At 37.6% G+C, this 16,950-nt stretch overlaps 1 protein-coding gene across 1 annotated transcript; it reads right to left on the bottom strand.

The window, feature by feature from the left end:
* Positions 1-244: 244 nt before the first annotated feature.
* Positions 245-15,937, bottom strand: LOC145999668 (small ribosomal subunit protein uS8A). The gene is made up of 4 exons (XM_083136802.1): positions 15,825-15,937; positions 8,895-9,035; positions 8,231-8,396; positions 245-379 (listed from the first exon to the last, which is right to left on the bottom strand). The coding sequence occupies exons 2-4, from the start codon at positions 9,025-9,027 to the stop codon at positions 286-288; spliced, it is 393 nt and encodes a 130-aa protein (XP_082992928.1). The 5' UTR covers positions 9,028-9,035; positions 15,825-15,937; the 3' UTR covers positions 245-285.
* Positions 15,938-16,950: the final 1,013 nt, after the last annotated feature.

Raw genomic sequence — 16,950 nt, 5'->3', positions numbered from 1 at the left:
TACACTTTTGTCAACTGTAATCTCTTATTTTAATCGCTAACATTATCTTTCTAATAAAGTTGAACATCACGCGTGATCAGATATACAAAAACTCATAACACAACCTTTTACAGCTCTGATAGTATCTTCTTTGCCACTTTGTCTACTGAATCGGACAAAACGAACTGCAAATGCAATTTGTATTCAATGCACAGTAGACAGTGTGGCTATGTGGTAAGGTGTGCCCAACTCCTTTCTCCAGTAATTTACCAATGATGATCCTTTATTCGACTTAGCTCATGTACATCAAAAGAAGAATCCTAAGATTTTCCCTCCCTGGTGTTTTCTTCTTGCTTCTTCATGATCCATGATGCCACCGGATGTAGTCAACACCACATACCTGTTGAAAAGATTTTTTTTACAAACACCTATAAATTATTGCAATAACATTAATAACAATGTTATAGTGCTTTTCATAAATTGCTATGCATTTTACACTTTGCTGTCAGGAGAAAATTGCCTGTCATGGGATCACTGAAATGCACCTATAATTTGTGTTCCTTTGGACACACACACTACGTAACCAAAATTCAAGTGGCAATACAAAAACCAAGGTAGTCCCTGCTGATGGCAATTTTCTCCTGGCTGCGGAGAAGGGCTGCTGCTTGGAAACACACGTAAAGTAAAAATATAAACAACTACTGATTCTACTAAAATTCTACAGTAAACCAGCATTGTTATTAGTGCAAAATAATTACCTATTAACACACACAGAGAGAGAGAGAGAGAGAGAGATAGATAGATTATGGGGAAGGGGTCCAACCGTGTACCACAGAGAATATTTGGCAATATGTAGAGAACATGAAGGCAAACAACTTTTGTTGATTAACGTTTTGCTGTTGAGACCTTGCTTCAACACTATGAGCCTTGAAATGCGCATTATCTTGTCCTTTGAGCATGCAGGCGTACACTACAGATCCGGAGAATAAAACTACTGCAAAAGCCAGTGGAATGGGGTGGGGAGAGCAAGAAAGTTTCAAGACCAACCACATGATCTGGCAAATGTAAGATCGAGGTAAACATCCTATTATTGATTGATTTGGAGTTTTAAGTCCACTTTATGCACTGTAAGGCTAAACGACCTGGACCTACAGCTTAAAGTGGGATCCGAACCACTGTGCGCCTCCACCGTATCCTATTATTGAATATGGCCTTTTGCCAGCCCCTGGCTGGCTGAACATATTATATCACGTGTGTTACAACTTGTCACATTTCCCGTAGACAGTCTCAGTGCCAATGAGAAGCAAGGAAAAAGTAGTCTCCTGGGCAGTGAGGAGCAAATGAAAGCCAGCTGAGAGGTGCTTACGCAATGTTGCCAAGTTGTTGCAGGCTAACTCCACATGTTTTGTTTGTGGCTGCAAAGAAGCTTGTTTTCTAACCATGGTGCTGAATTTGTGTATTCCTGTGTATCTTACGTGCAACCTGACCTCCGCTTCGCCCAACATGGGGTTCACTCTGTCTACAGTTGCACAGTCATGTCTATTCTGCTAGAAATGCCAATGATCAGCAAGCGTGGGAAACTTGACAGGATGTACCAAATGTGGTATAAGAGAAATATATCAAATTAAGCGAAAAAAGGGAACATCGAGGTTCCACTGTAAATGGATACACATGTGTGTTTCACATTTTGGCCATACATTCACGATTTACTTGCACATGAAGCACATAATTTACACAACTTGTCAGAATTTTCACTTCTCTTGGCCAAATTTTAGAAAGCTTTTCCCCAGAGTGCGGACAAGTTTTTATCATAAAAAGATACAACAACCAACTTGAGCCCTAGCAACCAACATGGGTATGTAGAGACCCGAATATTCATTCACATGTAACTTTTCCAAAAATCTGTATTGTTATGAAATGATGTGCAATAACTGCAACATATGAAATACACTTCTAAACTAGAATTTATTTACCGACGAGAGACTTTCTGAAATTATGTGAGATAAGCAAATCATGGAAAATTTGTTAATTCTGCTGTAAATATCCAAGCAAAAATAGTTCCTTTACACAGGAATACACTCAATACCCTGATAACTACATTAATGTACTATTAGAAGGGGAAAGTTTATTTTGTGTAACAAGTGTAGTTTTTAAAATCAAATTTAGGGTCATATTTACCATTTTACCACCAAAATGTGAAATCAGAAATGTGCCCAGTTTCTGTACCAAAATCATGACCCTTTACTCACCAAGAATATGTGGTTCTAGTTATTTATCATAGTTTATCTTTCACTTTTGACTAATCACGATGACAACCAGGGAGGATCATGATTTTTATTAAAAAAATCATTCAATTTTTTAAAATTTGAATCTAATTTTTTTGAAAACACGCTTAAAATTGCTACTGTAGTTTTTGGCACCATACATACATACAGTATAGATGAAACTACGAACTCAAATGGTATGAAAGTGGGAAACGTGGTTGTTGGGGTATTGAAAAACTATGAAACAATTTCAAGTAAATCTTTAAACGTGCCAAGAACTGTGTGCACCAGAAATCATGTTACAATTGCTAGATTGTTCAATGAAGTCATGCAGATTTGTGGCCAAGTGGGGCGAAGTTCGACAATGTGTTACTTTTGCTGACAGATGCTGCAGCATATATGAAGAAAGCAGCAGAAGGTCTTGCAATCAGTTATCCTAAAATGACTCATGTTTTACGTACATTGTTCATGGATTGAATAGGGTATGTGAAGAACTCCGAAATGCATATCCTAATGTAGATAAATTGGTTTAGAATGGAAGTGTTTGTCAAATCACCAACAAGAATTGAAATCTTCAAAAAGAAAAAGACCCCAAACATCGTTGCCACCCACACCTGTAGTTATGCGGTGGGGAACATGGCTTAATGCTGTTGCATACTGTGCAGAAAATTTCGAAGCCTTTTTATCTGTTGTTAATGGACTGAATAAAGATTATGTTTCTTCAATTCAAATTCTTCAAGGTATGTTGAGTGACTGCACTAAAAACTGACCTGGCTTATATTTCTGCTAATTTCAGTTTCCTATGTAATACGATCAGGAAACTAGAAGCAACTGACATTTCTTTGTCCGAAGCAATTAAAGAAGTTTGTGAGGTGGAGAACAAGCTCAATAAAATTAATGGAACAAAGGCACAATTGCTTCTCAGAAAATTCCAGCATGCGATGGCAAAAAATTCTGGCTTTAAAATGATGTGTAACATTTCGAATGTATTGGATGGTGAACAGGAAGAAAATGTTTGATATTTAACCCATCCGCTTACCTAGTCGTCGAATTGACGGCCTGACTTGACGTTCGCTTCCCGTACCTAGTCGTCGAATCGACGGGTTCCCGATTTTCATCATGTAGTTCCTTTTTCATTCAATAGATGGCAGAGGTTGTATGATCTTTCAAATCTATGATGTGTATGTTTGTGCTGCTAAATTTTTCATACCATTTCAAGCGTGTTTTGTTCAGTAATTTCTCATGTAAACAAACCTTCATTTGTTACGTCTTGCAAACATGTTGCATAAGAATGTTGTAGATGATTCTGCGATTGAAAAGTTGCTTTTCGATAGCGATGAAAAGGAAAATGTGGATTTTGGAAGGGGAGATGAACACGGGGGTTCATTTTATGTTAGTGAAATTGAAGAATGGAAATGGAATGCAATGATGTGTGTGATCAAATTTATTAGGTGAGCTTCTAATTATCTTTCAAGTAAACTGCATATGTGCATACTTATTACTATACTTCCACTTCAATATATAAAATTTTCACGTAAATTGCTTGGATAGTTTAAACAATATTTGACATCTTGTCTTGCTGTGCAACCTTCACGGGAGATAGCCAAATTTAAATGGTATTTCATGGCAAAAAAATTGGCATTTAAATGGTAAGCGGATGGGTTAAGTGTGCGTGAAATATCATGCCTTAAGTATGCAAGGTTGACTTTGTGTGACGTGGAACAGTATAAGGCAATGTTTCCGGACAATTTAATGACGACAGTTGTAATGTATTGTAATTCACCATTATTCACCAAAATATGCTAATTTCATCTGGTGAGTAGAGCTGTTTTAAGCAGAAATTGTCAACATTTTTCGCACATAAAAATGCATATTTCCCATATTTTGAGTACATAAAAAATAAATATTTTTCTGATTTTTAATAATAAAAATCCAAGCCTTGATAATGACACTATTTACGGTTTAACATTAATAGTATTTTGTATATTTTTCTAAAACAAAATATTTGCTATTTATGTCTATAAGAATTATTAAATTTTAAATCAAGAGAAATGTAAGCGTGTTTACAGTTTACATATTACATTTCCTTTCCTATGAGCTTCACTCCATCAGTACATATATTTTGTTTTCCTTTCTTAGAGCCTAATAAACACTATTAAATGATTAATAGATAGATTAATGTAGTTTCACCAAAAGTGATTCTGATATCTACAAAATCCTTTATGTACATTATTCTATAAATTATTTATTTAAAGTGATTTAAATCAATGATTTTTTTTTAAAAAAAATCACATGATTTCAACACACTTAATCAATCCACCTTGTTGACGACGAGTGATGATTAGATGATACAAATAACACACAGGTCCAGGCCGGGACTTTGGCTAGGAACTTTGGTGGTAAGATTCAAAGGCTCACAGAGAACGTAACTTCTTTTTTTTAATGTAAAGTATCAACAAAGATTTTTAAAAGGATGTAAATTTGTACACAAACAAAAATTTCTGAGTACTTGGAACGAGACAATGAGCTCCAAAGAGAAACTCAAAACAAGATAGTAAAATGTGGAAATACACAAAAATGTAACATATTTAATCCCACAACAAAAGTTGTCACAAATAAAAAATATCTGATAAAAGTTAAAACACCTGATATACCAACTGCAAGAAATTATTCCTCTCTATATAGAAAAGCTACTGCTTACACACATGAAACTCCTTGATTTCCAGGAATTGAGCATAACTAGAAAACACAATCAGGTGAACACTCGAAGCTATTGTCCCTAAATTAACTATGTCTTTGAAAAACATGGCTCCTGGGAAAAAGGGGAATATCTAATGAATTATTTTTGGTTTTGTCTACCTCTGACAGTGATTACTAGGACCCAGATTCTCAGGTTTTAACCTATTTTATTCCTTACTTGGTATCGTCACTATGCTAACATATATTTTCGTTTAGCCATTTCTTAATGAAAAACACGAATCAATCCTATAGGTCCTAAAAATGGCTAAAAAGAGTACAGATCCTAAAAAGGGGGAAAAAAAACTTTTCAGCTAAATAAATAAATAAATGTAAAAAAAAATTGCTGAAACCTTGTTTTGTTTCATCAGAGTGAACACATTGTTAACTGTAGGGCAATATGAAAACTTATTCTCTCCCCCTTCTCTCTCTCTCTCTCGAGACACAAAGAAGGGGGGAATGGAAATGAGAGAAGGGAAAGGGCATGAGATAAAAAAGGGAAGCAAAATTGTCATTACAAAAGAAATACTTTAACAATGACACATTTTAAATTTTTCAAAAATGTCATTGTTGTGATCCAACAGATTCCCGTTTAAGATTGCAAATGTAAGAAAAGCAGTTACAGTTTAGAATAGAGAAGAGAACAGAACTAGTCCAAGTTTTTCATGCTGCAACCTGCCTAAAGTGAAAGCCGCAAAAAGTAATTTACGAGAATGGATTGTTAACGATTCCCATTTACTAACAGATGGTAAGGTCATCCTTTGTCAAGTTTGTCCAAAACAATTAAGTTGTCACAAAAAAATCACAATTTGAGCAACATGAGTCGACAACCCACAAAAAGCAGAAAACATTGATTCAACCATTTATTTCTTCATCTGCTACAAGTTCTACGGTAGTTATTTTTAATATGCGGTTGTGTGAGGCATTTGTATTAGCAAACGTGGCATGGAATGTGTTGAAGAACAAGGTTTTACACAGTTTCCTTGAAGATATTAGTAGTTGCAAAATTCCATATGAGTCTACCTTGCGGAAGAACTATTTGAAGCCCCTCTATGAGAAGACACTAGATACCATAAGAGCCGACATAGGTGACCATTACATGTGGCTTTGTATTGATGAAACCACGGACAGCTGCGGCTGTTACATTGCCAATGTTGTCATCGGGAAGCTCGATTCTGCCGAACCTGGAAAACCACATCTCGTCCTATGCAAAGAACTAGAGACAACAAATCACAGCACTGTAGCTTGTGTTGTTAAAGAAGCCCTACGTATCATGTGGCTTACAGGGAATTGAGATAAAAAGTTTCTCCTCCTGCTAGTGATAGTGCTGCCTATATGATTGAACCAGGAAAGGTTTCAGTTTTTATGTGAATATGATCCATGTAAAGTGTCTAGCCCATGGTTTACATAGGCATGCAGAAGAAATAAACAATTTCCCAGGAGTAAATGATATTGTTTCTTCTGTCAAGAAAGTTTTCCTGAAATCACCAAGTCGCATTCAGACATTCAAAGAGTTGCTACCCCGAAATACCTCTTCCTCCAGAGCCAATCATCACTCGCTGGGAAACTTGGTTGTCAGCTGCACTCTACTACGCTGAACATTATCAGGAAATACAAAGTGTTGTGGATAAATCTGATAGCAGCGAAGCTGCTTGCATCTCAACGGTGAAGAATGCTCTACATAATAGCAAAAATATCGCTTCTCTTGCATTCATAAAACCCAACTTCGCTGACTTTTCTGCTACCATTGAACACCTGGAAGGTGTATCACTTCCAATAAACGAAGCAATGAACATCATTGAAAGACTTTCAAAGAAGGAAGTACCAGGGGTATCGGGCGGTGTACTATTTAAAGTTCTCTAGTACTGGAACGAAATCCTGGATATGTGAAGATGAAGGACTCTGCAGCTCTCAAGGAGAACAAATAAGTGGAGAATTACCATGGGGACCTAAATTGATTGATTTGTTGCTTTAAGTCCACTTTATGCACAGAAAGGCTAATATGGACTAGACCTACATTTTAAAATTTTAAAGTGAGATCCGAACCTCTGTGCCATGTGCCTTCACATTACCACTATGCCATCGGGGAGAGACATATGGGGACCTAAAGAAATTGCATCTATGAAGTATGCACCAATCACTTCATGTTGTGTGGAATGAACCTTTCCTCAATACAAAAATTTCTTGAAGGACAAAAGGAAATCTTTCACAACAGATAATGTGGGATTGTACATGGTTGTTCATTGCAACACTAACCTTTAACTTGGTATTTTAAAAACTGAAACTTTGAGTTTCTATTATTTTCTACATTTTCTAATAGCTGTTTTTGTATGCTTTAAGTTTAGTAAACATGTAATATGTGAAGGAAAATGTGTTTGCAGTATTGATGCTCATCTAAATGCAAAGACTTGCGATTGATTTCAATAAATATCCTAAAAAGGGCTAAATTATCTCTTTATAAAGCCTAAAATCATGTCTCAAGTGATTACATTACATGTTCACTTTTAATCTGCATAATTGAGTGCTCACTTTTTTAGGTTTTTATGGGATATTTAAAGCTTCAAAACAAAACCATTTCTATAACAGGGGTAGAACCCAAATCCCAGCAATATTTTAAGGTGTATTCTTCTAAAACTACAACTAATAGCACAATATGTTTATGTCAAATGTACAAAATCAATGTTTTTTTCACTTGTCTGAGAATATGTATGGAATCAATAGTACAAACCTTTGTTCACAATTGCATTTCTAAGGTGCAGAGGTTGTAGAAGTTGTCTAACTTAAACGCAAGTTCAGGTTTGATAGCTGGTGGGAGCTAAAAAAATGTCAGTGTTGATCCCCATCCTGACAACAAATGGGTAGCTACTCGAAATAGAAGTAGGACTGGTCCCATATAGAAAGTCTGAAACCAGCAGCAATGGGACTATACAGTGACCATGTTAGATAGATTGATTGGTGCGGTTTATTTTACTTTGATTTCATGCCACTTTTGGCTAATTTGTGAAGATGGGGATAATCAATGATGTGATGAAATCAATGAATGGACACTCTCAAACATCCATGCCCCGACTGCATTTGGAACCTGGGACACCTGGCATCATAGGGTGATGCGCTAACCACTCTGCCAAAGGAGGCCGGCTCGGTGACCTGTATCTCAATAAAAAGGCACTTCGCACAGTTGACACTCAAAGGGTCATTGCGTTATGAAGTTTAGATCAGAGTGCATTCAATGTTTATAGACTTCTACTCACCCAAACTGTCGAGATGGAAGTAAATTTCTCGTCCACCTTTCAATGTCACGAATCGGCACATCAAACCTTGGAGAAATTACTCCACATTTGTTGAGTCTTCCAGTTAAATTTACAACCACCTTCCCTGCTCTGTGATCATCTACGATTTCAAATTCTCCAATGTAACCTTCAACAAAAAAAAAAAAAAAATGTTTAATCACAGAACATGTACAACCAAAATATAAATTTTAAAATGTCCACTTTTAATCTAACTTTAATCATAAGTATTCAGTCTGGGAAACTATAGAGATTGATTCTTATCAAATTAGTAGATTTTTACAAAACTACATGAAATGAAAAACAAAGCTCAAGCAATAATATTAAAAACTCCAATTGAATTTAATGGTTTTTCTTTATTGAATTAATTTTTACTAGTTTTCTGCTGTACGTAACAATGGTTCAGTAATTAAATCATTCCAGTTTCATGACACACAAAGAGGCCCAGCAGGGTGAACATTTATTTAAGATGACTGTACAAATATCATCTACACAGAACCGAGATATGACTGAACTTTTAAGAACATTTATGTAAACTAAAATATTGAAACTTCAACAGGAAAAGAAACATTTTTTAGTTAAGACAAAAGATGCAATGAAATCAAAAATATTTGTAAATATTACTCACCATGCTTCATCATTACTGTCAAGAACCTAACTATGACTTTGGAGGAGTGCCTAATGAGGACTTGCCTCTTCCCCCTCCTCTCTGCATTGTTTATAGATCTCAAGGCATCGGCCAATACATTCATTCCCACCATTGTGCTGCCTGAAAATAAACATACATCACATGTGAAGATTCTTATGATAGATAACTAAAAATGTGATTACTTTCACTTGGAACCATTAGTTTTTATTCTGCATAACTGAAATTAACAAAGAATATATGGAAATCAAAGTTCTTATTGAGTTAAAATTCATGACATGATCATCACTATGAGAAGATTACAAGTTGTAGTTTTTCACATTCTTGAATATAAAATACAACACCAGTTAGTGAAATAAGTTTTGCTACATGTTTAAAGTACATGTGTACAAATAGTTTCTTAATACAGCTGTCAGAAATAGATGTTTTGTGCGTATTCCTTAAAATGGATAAAATAATTTACTATCATGCTGATTAAATTCCTTGTACAGAAGGTTGAACACCAAAGGAAATTCATTCCAAGTTCACAAACATTTGTGAACTTACAATGAATTTCCTTTGGGTGTTCAACCTTTATACAAAGAAACATGATGACTATAGACAGGCACATATCCAGGAATTCCTTTCCGGGGGGGGGGGGGGGGGGGGGCTCCACACCATTTTTTTAAAGGGGTATAGTAAGAACCTCACAATTGTATGTTTAAGACCAGTGGTGGCAATTGGGTTCCAAAAAGGGAGGGAGGTGGAAGGTGGTGCAAGGAAAGTTTACTTTCTCTAGGTAGGCTTAACATTAAGAGGCCATAATGTTGAGGCAAAAAAAATTGGGAGCAACTATCCCTTAATTAAATCGTTGCCACTGTAAGGCTGCCATTTTAATCAGAACGTGAAATCTGAACATTTTTTACCACTCGACTCCTCTGTTTCCATGCATTAACATTGTATGACAGAACCATCTCAGTATGTGTGTTTGTCCATTTCTTCTCATCAGGCATAAAAACATCTACGGTGTCTTTGAGTGATTTTACGAAGCTGTTACACATGCACGGGATGGACAATCCACTCGACAATGCGAGATTCAAATTGTGGGCTGCAAACTGGACGCAGACAGCTCGAATATTTCTCTCTGATTCAAGCCTGCACACCACTAACGTGTCTGTCCTCCCATGTTTGCAGCTCTTATAAAAGCATGTGAGAAAATGGTGGAAAACATGTTTGCCCAAGAAACATTCACAGTAAGGTTAGGCAAGCACAGTTATAATTAAGGGTCATCGTAAACATAGTTTTGAAACTCTAATCATTGCAAAAAATTGTTTACTCCATTCACGGACCCATTTCTTTACTTATTTTGCAATTTCTAAACATGAACGCCAAATTTTAACTGCAGAATTCGTGATTGCGAGGCCAAAATTAGCAAGCATTCCAAATTTGAGAGCAATTGAAGATACTTCCAGTATTGTAAATTCCTTCAGTTGAATGCATTTAATGCTAAGAGAACCAAACCTGACCTGTCTTAACCTAACCACGAAAACTGTATTGAATCCTTAAGTAATCGCTAAAACTCCACAGTATGTGTTAATATGTGTGATCAATTTATTCTGTTTATTATTGGAGTCGAACCATGTTACAATAGTTGTGGCCATGGTGGTTCAGTTGGTAACAAGTCTGACTACCATGCTAAAGGTCCCGTGTTCGATCCCCGGACGGTTCAAATCCGGGAACTTTTCTAATGTTGGAAGCGGCACCGGCGTCCACCCAGCGTCGAATAACATAGGTACCCGGGGGAAACCCTGGGGGGGTAAAGGCAGTCAGGGGCATGGTGCTGATCACATCACCCCCACTCACGACCGGATCAAGAAAGTGTGGGGCGTTACCCCACACCACCTATACGCCTTCATCGCGTGGTGCTAAGCACAGGGGAACACTTTACCTTTTTTTTTTTACCATGTTATACTTGCATTTGTAGCATGAAGAAAATGCAATAAAACAAAAGGAATTTGGGCATTTATTGGCTAGGAGCTTGCATCCACCACTGAGATGATCTCTTAGTTGTTGGTGTTAACATGGATCTCCTAGTTGTTGGTGTTAAAATGGTCAAATTTCAGTGTCTTTCCCAAATCAAACAAGTATAAAAATTAAAACTTAAGCATTTGTGAAACATGCAACTTGAAAGAATACAGCTAAAGTATCTGCAGTCTGAAACGATAACTAACACCAACCAAGATAAGATGCATTAAGTGGACATGCAACCTAGCCTGATTTCATGCATGAATATATTCCACTTGGACATACCAAACATTTGTTTTGATACAAGCCACCAAACTCAGTCTCTGAAATACAATCTAATACACTAACAAAAGGGAATCCCTGATAGAATAATAGTAATGCTGGCACTCATTCAAGCCCCACTGATGGAACATTCTTTACTAAACTATAATATCTCATTTACTTTGTTGAGGTTTGTAGTCACAGACACTTCTGGGTTGTAACAATTTCATTGATGTCAATAGTATCATCCCAACCCGGAAGTGTCCGTGACTGTACGTGTTTGCCCTTGTTATTCTACAATAGAACAGCAGTTAATGCACTGATAAAGAATGGTACTAGCGTTATTTCTTTCACAACTTTTTCTGCAGTCCAATTTATGCACTAAAATCGATTATTTTGTGTTTCGCATGGAATTGTGTATTGCGGAACAGTTCAAGGTGGCATTATGCTTTTTACATGAAAAGAAACAATTTATCACATACATAGTGATTTTTTTTATTCCTTTCTTCGCTTCCGTAACCCACAATATGGTGGCGCACAACTTGACTCACCTTGTGGGCATGCAGTGTTTCCAATCTTGTTCACTAAAAAATGCCTACTATTGTGTTCGTCACGTGGGCAAATTGTACATTATGCACAGGTAGCTCACGGATAGCCCCACGAACCATTTCCGATAAGGTTAGGTTGGGCAAGCATTGTTAAAAAAAGGGGGTTTGGAAACACTGACAGGGGTTTACGTCATCAAATGTACGGAACATTTGGTTCACGTAGTCGAAGGTAATGGAGGCAAGAGCTTTTGTGCATTGGAGAGATATTTCTCTTGAAAAATACATGATTTCCTGTTCAAATATATTCCACGATGAAAGAAAATACCTCGACGAACGTTGGAAATCTTTGAGAAACTCATTTCCGTAAGTAGTTTCTCCTGTAAAAATGAAGAAATGTGTCTCCGATATACTAAACTGTTACACTTTTTTTTTTCTAAGAATGTATTTCAACGGAGTGACTATCTTCTTCACAGGGTGGCTATTTTTACCAGATTTTAACCTGCAAATCTTGATGATCTACAATGGTGCCCTCGGTCCTCTGTAACCCCTCAGGAAAGTGAAATATTTTGCATCGATTATGAAAATTTTGTTGTTTATGAGCATTTTCTTCAGTAATTTTTAGCTCTCGGAAATGTGTTATTGCGAAATAAAGTACGTCTGTTACCTTACCGTGAAGGTGAACAGGCAGAAGGCTTTGCGCAAGTGAATATTGCATCCAACACAACATCCCACAGGACTGATAGTAATTTTCGATATGTTATTTTGCTATTTCAGTGTGTGCACATACTGCTTTCGGTAACACTTTACTATACCTGAGAGATTTCTTCAAATTTGCAGGAGAAAGTACTTACGCAAATCATTTTCTGTGGTGTTGTTGATGTTCGGGAATGTAACTTTGATTCATTTTAATGCGAATGCATGTGGTTTTGTACGAAAATCTATTTCCGACGCGCTATTGCTGCTGCCGCCATTTGCTTCCTGCATGAGAGCACAATACGCTCTCGTATTGTCCGTATATGCTAAATTGAACGAAAGGAGTGCTAATGGAACCAAACCTAACAGGCCTAACCTAACCTAGTAGGCATACCTCGTCCCCGTGATGGTTTGTGGGGCTATCGTGAATTTTTGGGCTAACGTCAATGGTTTTTCTGGCTCAAAAAACGATCAACGGTAAGCTATCGCCATGTTGTGTGTGGAAATAAACAAGAACAGTAAGTACTCGTAAATGTAAGAAATATACATTACTTTCCTAACAAATTCAATTATTTCGCCTAAATAAATGTTCCGGAATGCAGAATAGTACGTTAGCAATGTAAAAACGTGCGAAAGAAATGATTTCCAGGTGTCTCAGGTATAGTAAAGTAGTACCTGAAATATATCAGTTATTTGTTTTTTGCATGCTAGAAAATTTTAGATTATGTAAAACCACGAAATACGTCGATGAAAAAAAATTCAACATGATTCTTGAGGAGGTACAGTGGGTCAACGGCCCTTTGATAACACAGACAGAGAGAGAGACAGAGACAGAGAGAGAGAGAGAGAGAGAGAGGGGGGGGGGACAGGCCTGCTCCATGGATGTGTACATTCTTTATTTCTTTATGTGTATCAAGCTTATGGTAGTGCATTCATTTTTGTTTTGGCGACAAGTACTTTTCTTCAGCACACTGTGTCATTGGATAAATACCACAAGGTGCTGGCACTTCTACTATGCCACATGATGCAAGGGGGCAGTTTACCCACTATACCTCCTCGAGAATTAAGTCGAATTTTATTTAAATGTAAAAGTGGTTCCAGCTTTAAGAAAGCACAAATATCATTGGCCCACGTTAAGTTAAAACCTGAAATTTCAGAGTATTTTTGTGGGGCTATGTAAGAATGGTGTGTGGGGCTACTCATTTTTTTTCGAAACAAATTTTTAACTATTGTAACCTATATGTGATCCTACCTAACCTAACATTACCGAAAATGGTTCGTGGGGCTTTGCATCAATGGTTCAATTTCCGCTATGAAACATTCCCACATCACACAAAACACCTTCCAGATGTTAAGACAATGCTACCGGACTGGTAAAAATTTACTATCCTTCGGACACCTCTAATTTTTTCGTTTGGTCAATTTTTGACATTTGTACTTACGTATCTGCATCGGGTAACATTCCTGAAGGTGTATCAACGTTGTTTTGATGAAATTAATTGCAATTTTTCACATTACCAGTACGTCTTTCTGATAGGCCTTTTCGCTTGCCTAAGACGAACTAACCTAACCACGTGCCAATGGTTCACAAATTATTTCCAATTTCTAGATCCTGATACTAACACGACACCAAATTTTAACTATGTTTCCTAACCTAACAGAACTAACCTATCCACGCACCAATGGTTCGTGGAGCTAGCTATTCTCGGTAAGACTGCAGAATATGGGCTGCTTAGGAGGAACGCGGTTCATAATTTTTTGGTAACGTTTTGTAGTTAGTAATCAGGAAAAGTAAGTTTTAAGGTGCGGAAATTTTTTTTCTTTAAAAAAACAACAGAAAAACGTGTCTAGGGTGGGCGGTATTGAAATCGTAGCAACGAAGGAAAAGGCATATTCCTTCGCAAATCTAGTGAAAGCAAAAAATGCCTATGTTGTTAGGTAAAAAAAAAGGTAAAGTGTTCCCCTGTGCTTAGCACCATGCCATGAAGGCGTATAGGGGGTGTGGGGGTAACGCCCCACACTTTCTTGATCCGGTCATGAGTGGGGGTGATGTGATCAGCACCATGCCCCTGACTGCCTTTACCCCCCAGGGTTTCCCCCAGGTACCCATTTTATTCGACGCTGGGTGGGCACCGGGGTCGCTTCCATCGTTAGAAAAGTTCCCGGATTTGAACCGGCCGGGGATCGAACCCGGGACCTTGAGCATGGTAGTCAGACGCGTTACCGACCGAGTCACCGCGGCCACAACATCCTATGTTGTTAGGTAGCTAGGTTTAGTTCACTTAGCCTAAATAATAATTAGTCATTGTATTTATGCTAATGAAACCTAACCTTGTAGGCGTTCCTTGAAGAAATAATGAAAAACTGTGCATAAACAATATGGACACGAACGAATGGAGAAATGCATTGCTTTTAGTAGCAGGAAAAACATTTTCATTATATTTATGCTATTGGAACCAAACCTAACAGACCTAACCTAACCTTGTAAGCATTCCTCGTCTGAAATAATGAAAGAAACTGTGCATCTGTGGGTGGAATCCGGAGCGACAAATCAACTCGAATGCCGCGAAACGAAGGGTCTCACTTATCGCACAACATTCAGCACGTAAACAATATGGACGCGAACAAATGGAGAAATGCATTGGTTTTAGCAGCAGGAAAAACATTTTTTTACGTGCAATAATATAATAGTAATCGTAAAAGGAACACCGGAAAACGGAAGTAGAAGGTGCGTACTTTCAGGGGATATAAATTTTGTTCGTCTATTTAGAGGAAAAAAGCAGCCCATGTTCTGCAGTGAGACCCTATTCTCCGTCGGAGAATTAATTTTCAACGAACAACATGAATTTCAGCTATGAAACATTCCCACATCACACAAAACACCTTCCCGATGTTCGACAATGCTACAGGAACTTATTACGTTAAGTAGTTTCTTCTGTAAAAATAAATAAATGTGTCCGAAGGATAGTAAACAAGTACCAAGTTTTGTTCGATATGAGAGAACACGAGTCTTTGTACTCCATCTCAGCTCAAAGAGCGTTCTGCGACTTTCTTTTCCTGTACGTTTGTCCGAAAGGAGAAACACCAACACTCGCAGCATATTCTTATCGATAGAAACATGTCCTAAAGAGCATTGGTACATTCCTATCACATATCTTTTTTATTATTATTCGGACCCGTTGAATAAATCCAAACCAAACAATACTTAGTCAGACATCCCACAAGAATACATTATGCATGCAACATCACGTTAGCATTAAAGTACAACATGTCACTTTGATGAGGAGTATTCCGCAATGAACTTCACAATTCACCTGGAATAATCCGTAATTATTGTCCTCTACAGAAGCTTCACTTCGCTAATTATTATTTTCCCCTTCGCTTATGTCAATTGCTATATGATTACCTTAGATTTAGTTTTCACCTATCGTCACAAACACGTTACTTCTGGTGTGATCCGATTCACCATAAAGGAAGTCACAGGATATTACGCTTCCTTCGTTGCCAAATGCCAAGTTGCCTTAGTGCACAGATTATTCACCATTATGAGCGATCTGTGGATAGCAAGGTTATGCCACGCAGTGCTTCGTGGTTTTGTGCCACAGAGTGCTTCGTGGTGGTTTATGCCACAGTGGGCCCGTTCCGAAAGTCGCAAGCATTCCTACCTGGAATTCTCACTAATCTTTACATTTATACCATGTGTGTTACTCTAGCAACATAATTAGAGCCCGGAAGTTTGGCAAAATGCCTCTTTTTATCTACTGCATATATTGATAATTTTTTTCCGGATATACGTTTCTTATGTTGTTTCGAATGTTTTGGAAGCCTTTTCATTTTGCCTATTTGGGACCCCACTCCCTATTTTTAATTATAATGCCTTTTTTTGCCTTTTTCAATGAAATTTGACATTTTTTTTAAAAAAATGTGTATATATATTATTTTTCTCCCAAAAAAACAGTTGTTGGCATTTATTTTTCTTCCGTTTATTATGTGAATAATTTTCGCCTTATTTAAGTACGAGAAATTAAGAAGAAATTAAGTTTCCCTATTTTTTTCCCGTGAAAGTAAACATAAAGAGCCGTCCGTGTAAATTGGCATGCGCAGCTGAGCTAATACGTATCAATCATATGGCCGAACATTATGAGTAAGCAGATGGTGCGTCGCTGGTGTCGGCAGTTTCCGGAAGGTCGTCAAAGTGTCCATGATGAAGAGCGCAGTGGGCGTCCGTCCCTCATCACTGATGATCTGGTTGAGCTGGTGCGGCAGAGCATCGTAGAGAACCGTCGCTTCACGATTACGGAGTTGAGTAGCCTTTTTCCGCAGATATCGCGATCCGTGTTGCATGAGATTGTCACGCAGCGCCTGCTGTTCAAAAAATTGTGTGCCAGGTGGGTGCCGAAAAACCTGACACCCGAACACAAAATGAAACGTTCAGGAGCAGCACTGACATTCCTGCAACGGTACCATGATGACGGCGATGATTTCCTCGACAGGATCGTCACGGGCGATGAGACGTGGATTTCGCACTTCAC

The sequence above is a fragment of the Lepisma saccharinum genome, chromosome 15 (assembly GCF_977018435.1).
Source record: "Lepisma saccharinum chromosome 15, izLepSacc3.1, whole genome shotgun sequence".
Classification (NCBI taxonomy): domain Eukaryota; kingdom Metazoa; phylum Arthropoda; class Insecta; order Zygentoma; family Lepismatidae; genus Lepisma; species Lepisma saccharinum.
The sequence above is the reverse complement of the archived record's forward strand: the minus strand, read 5'-3'. Positions and strand labels throughout refer to the sequence as shown.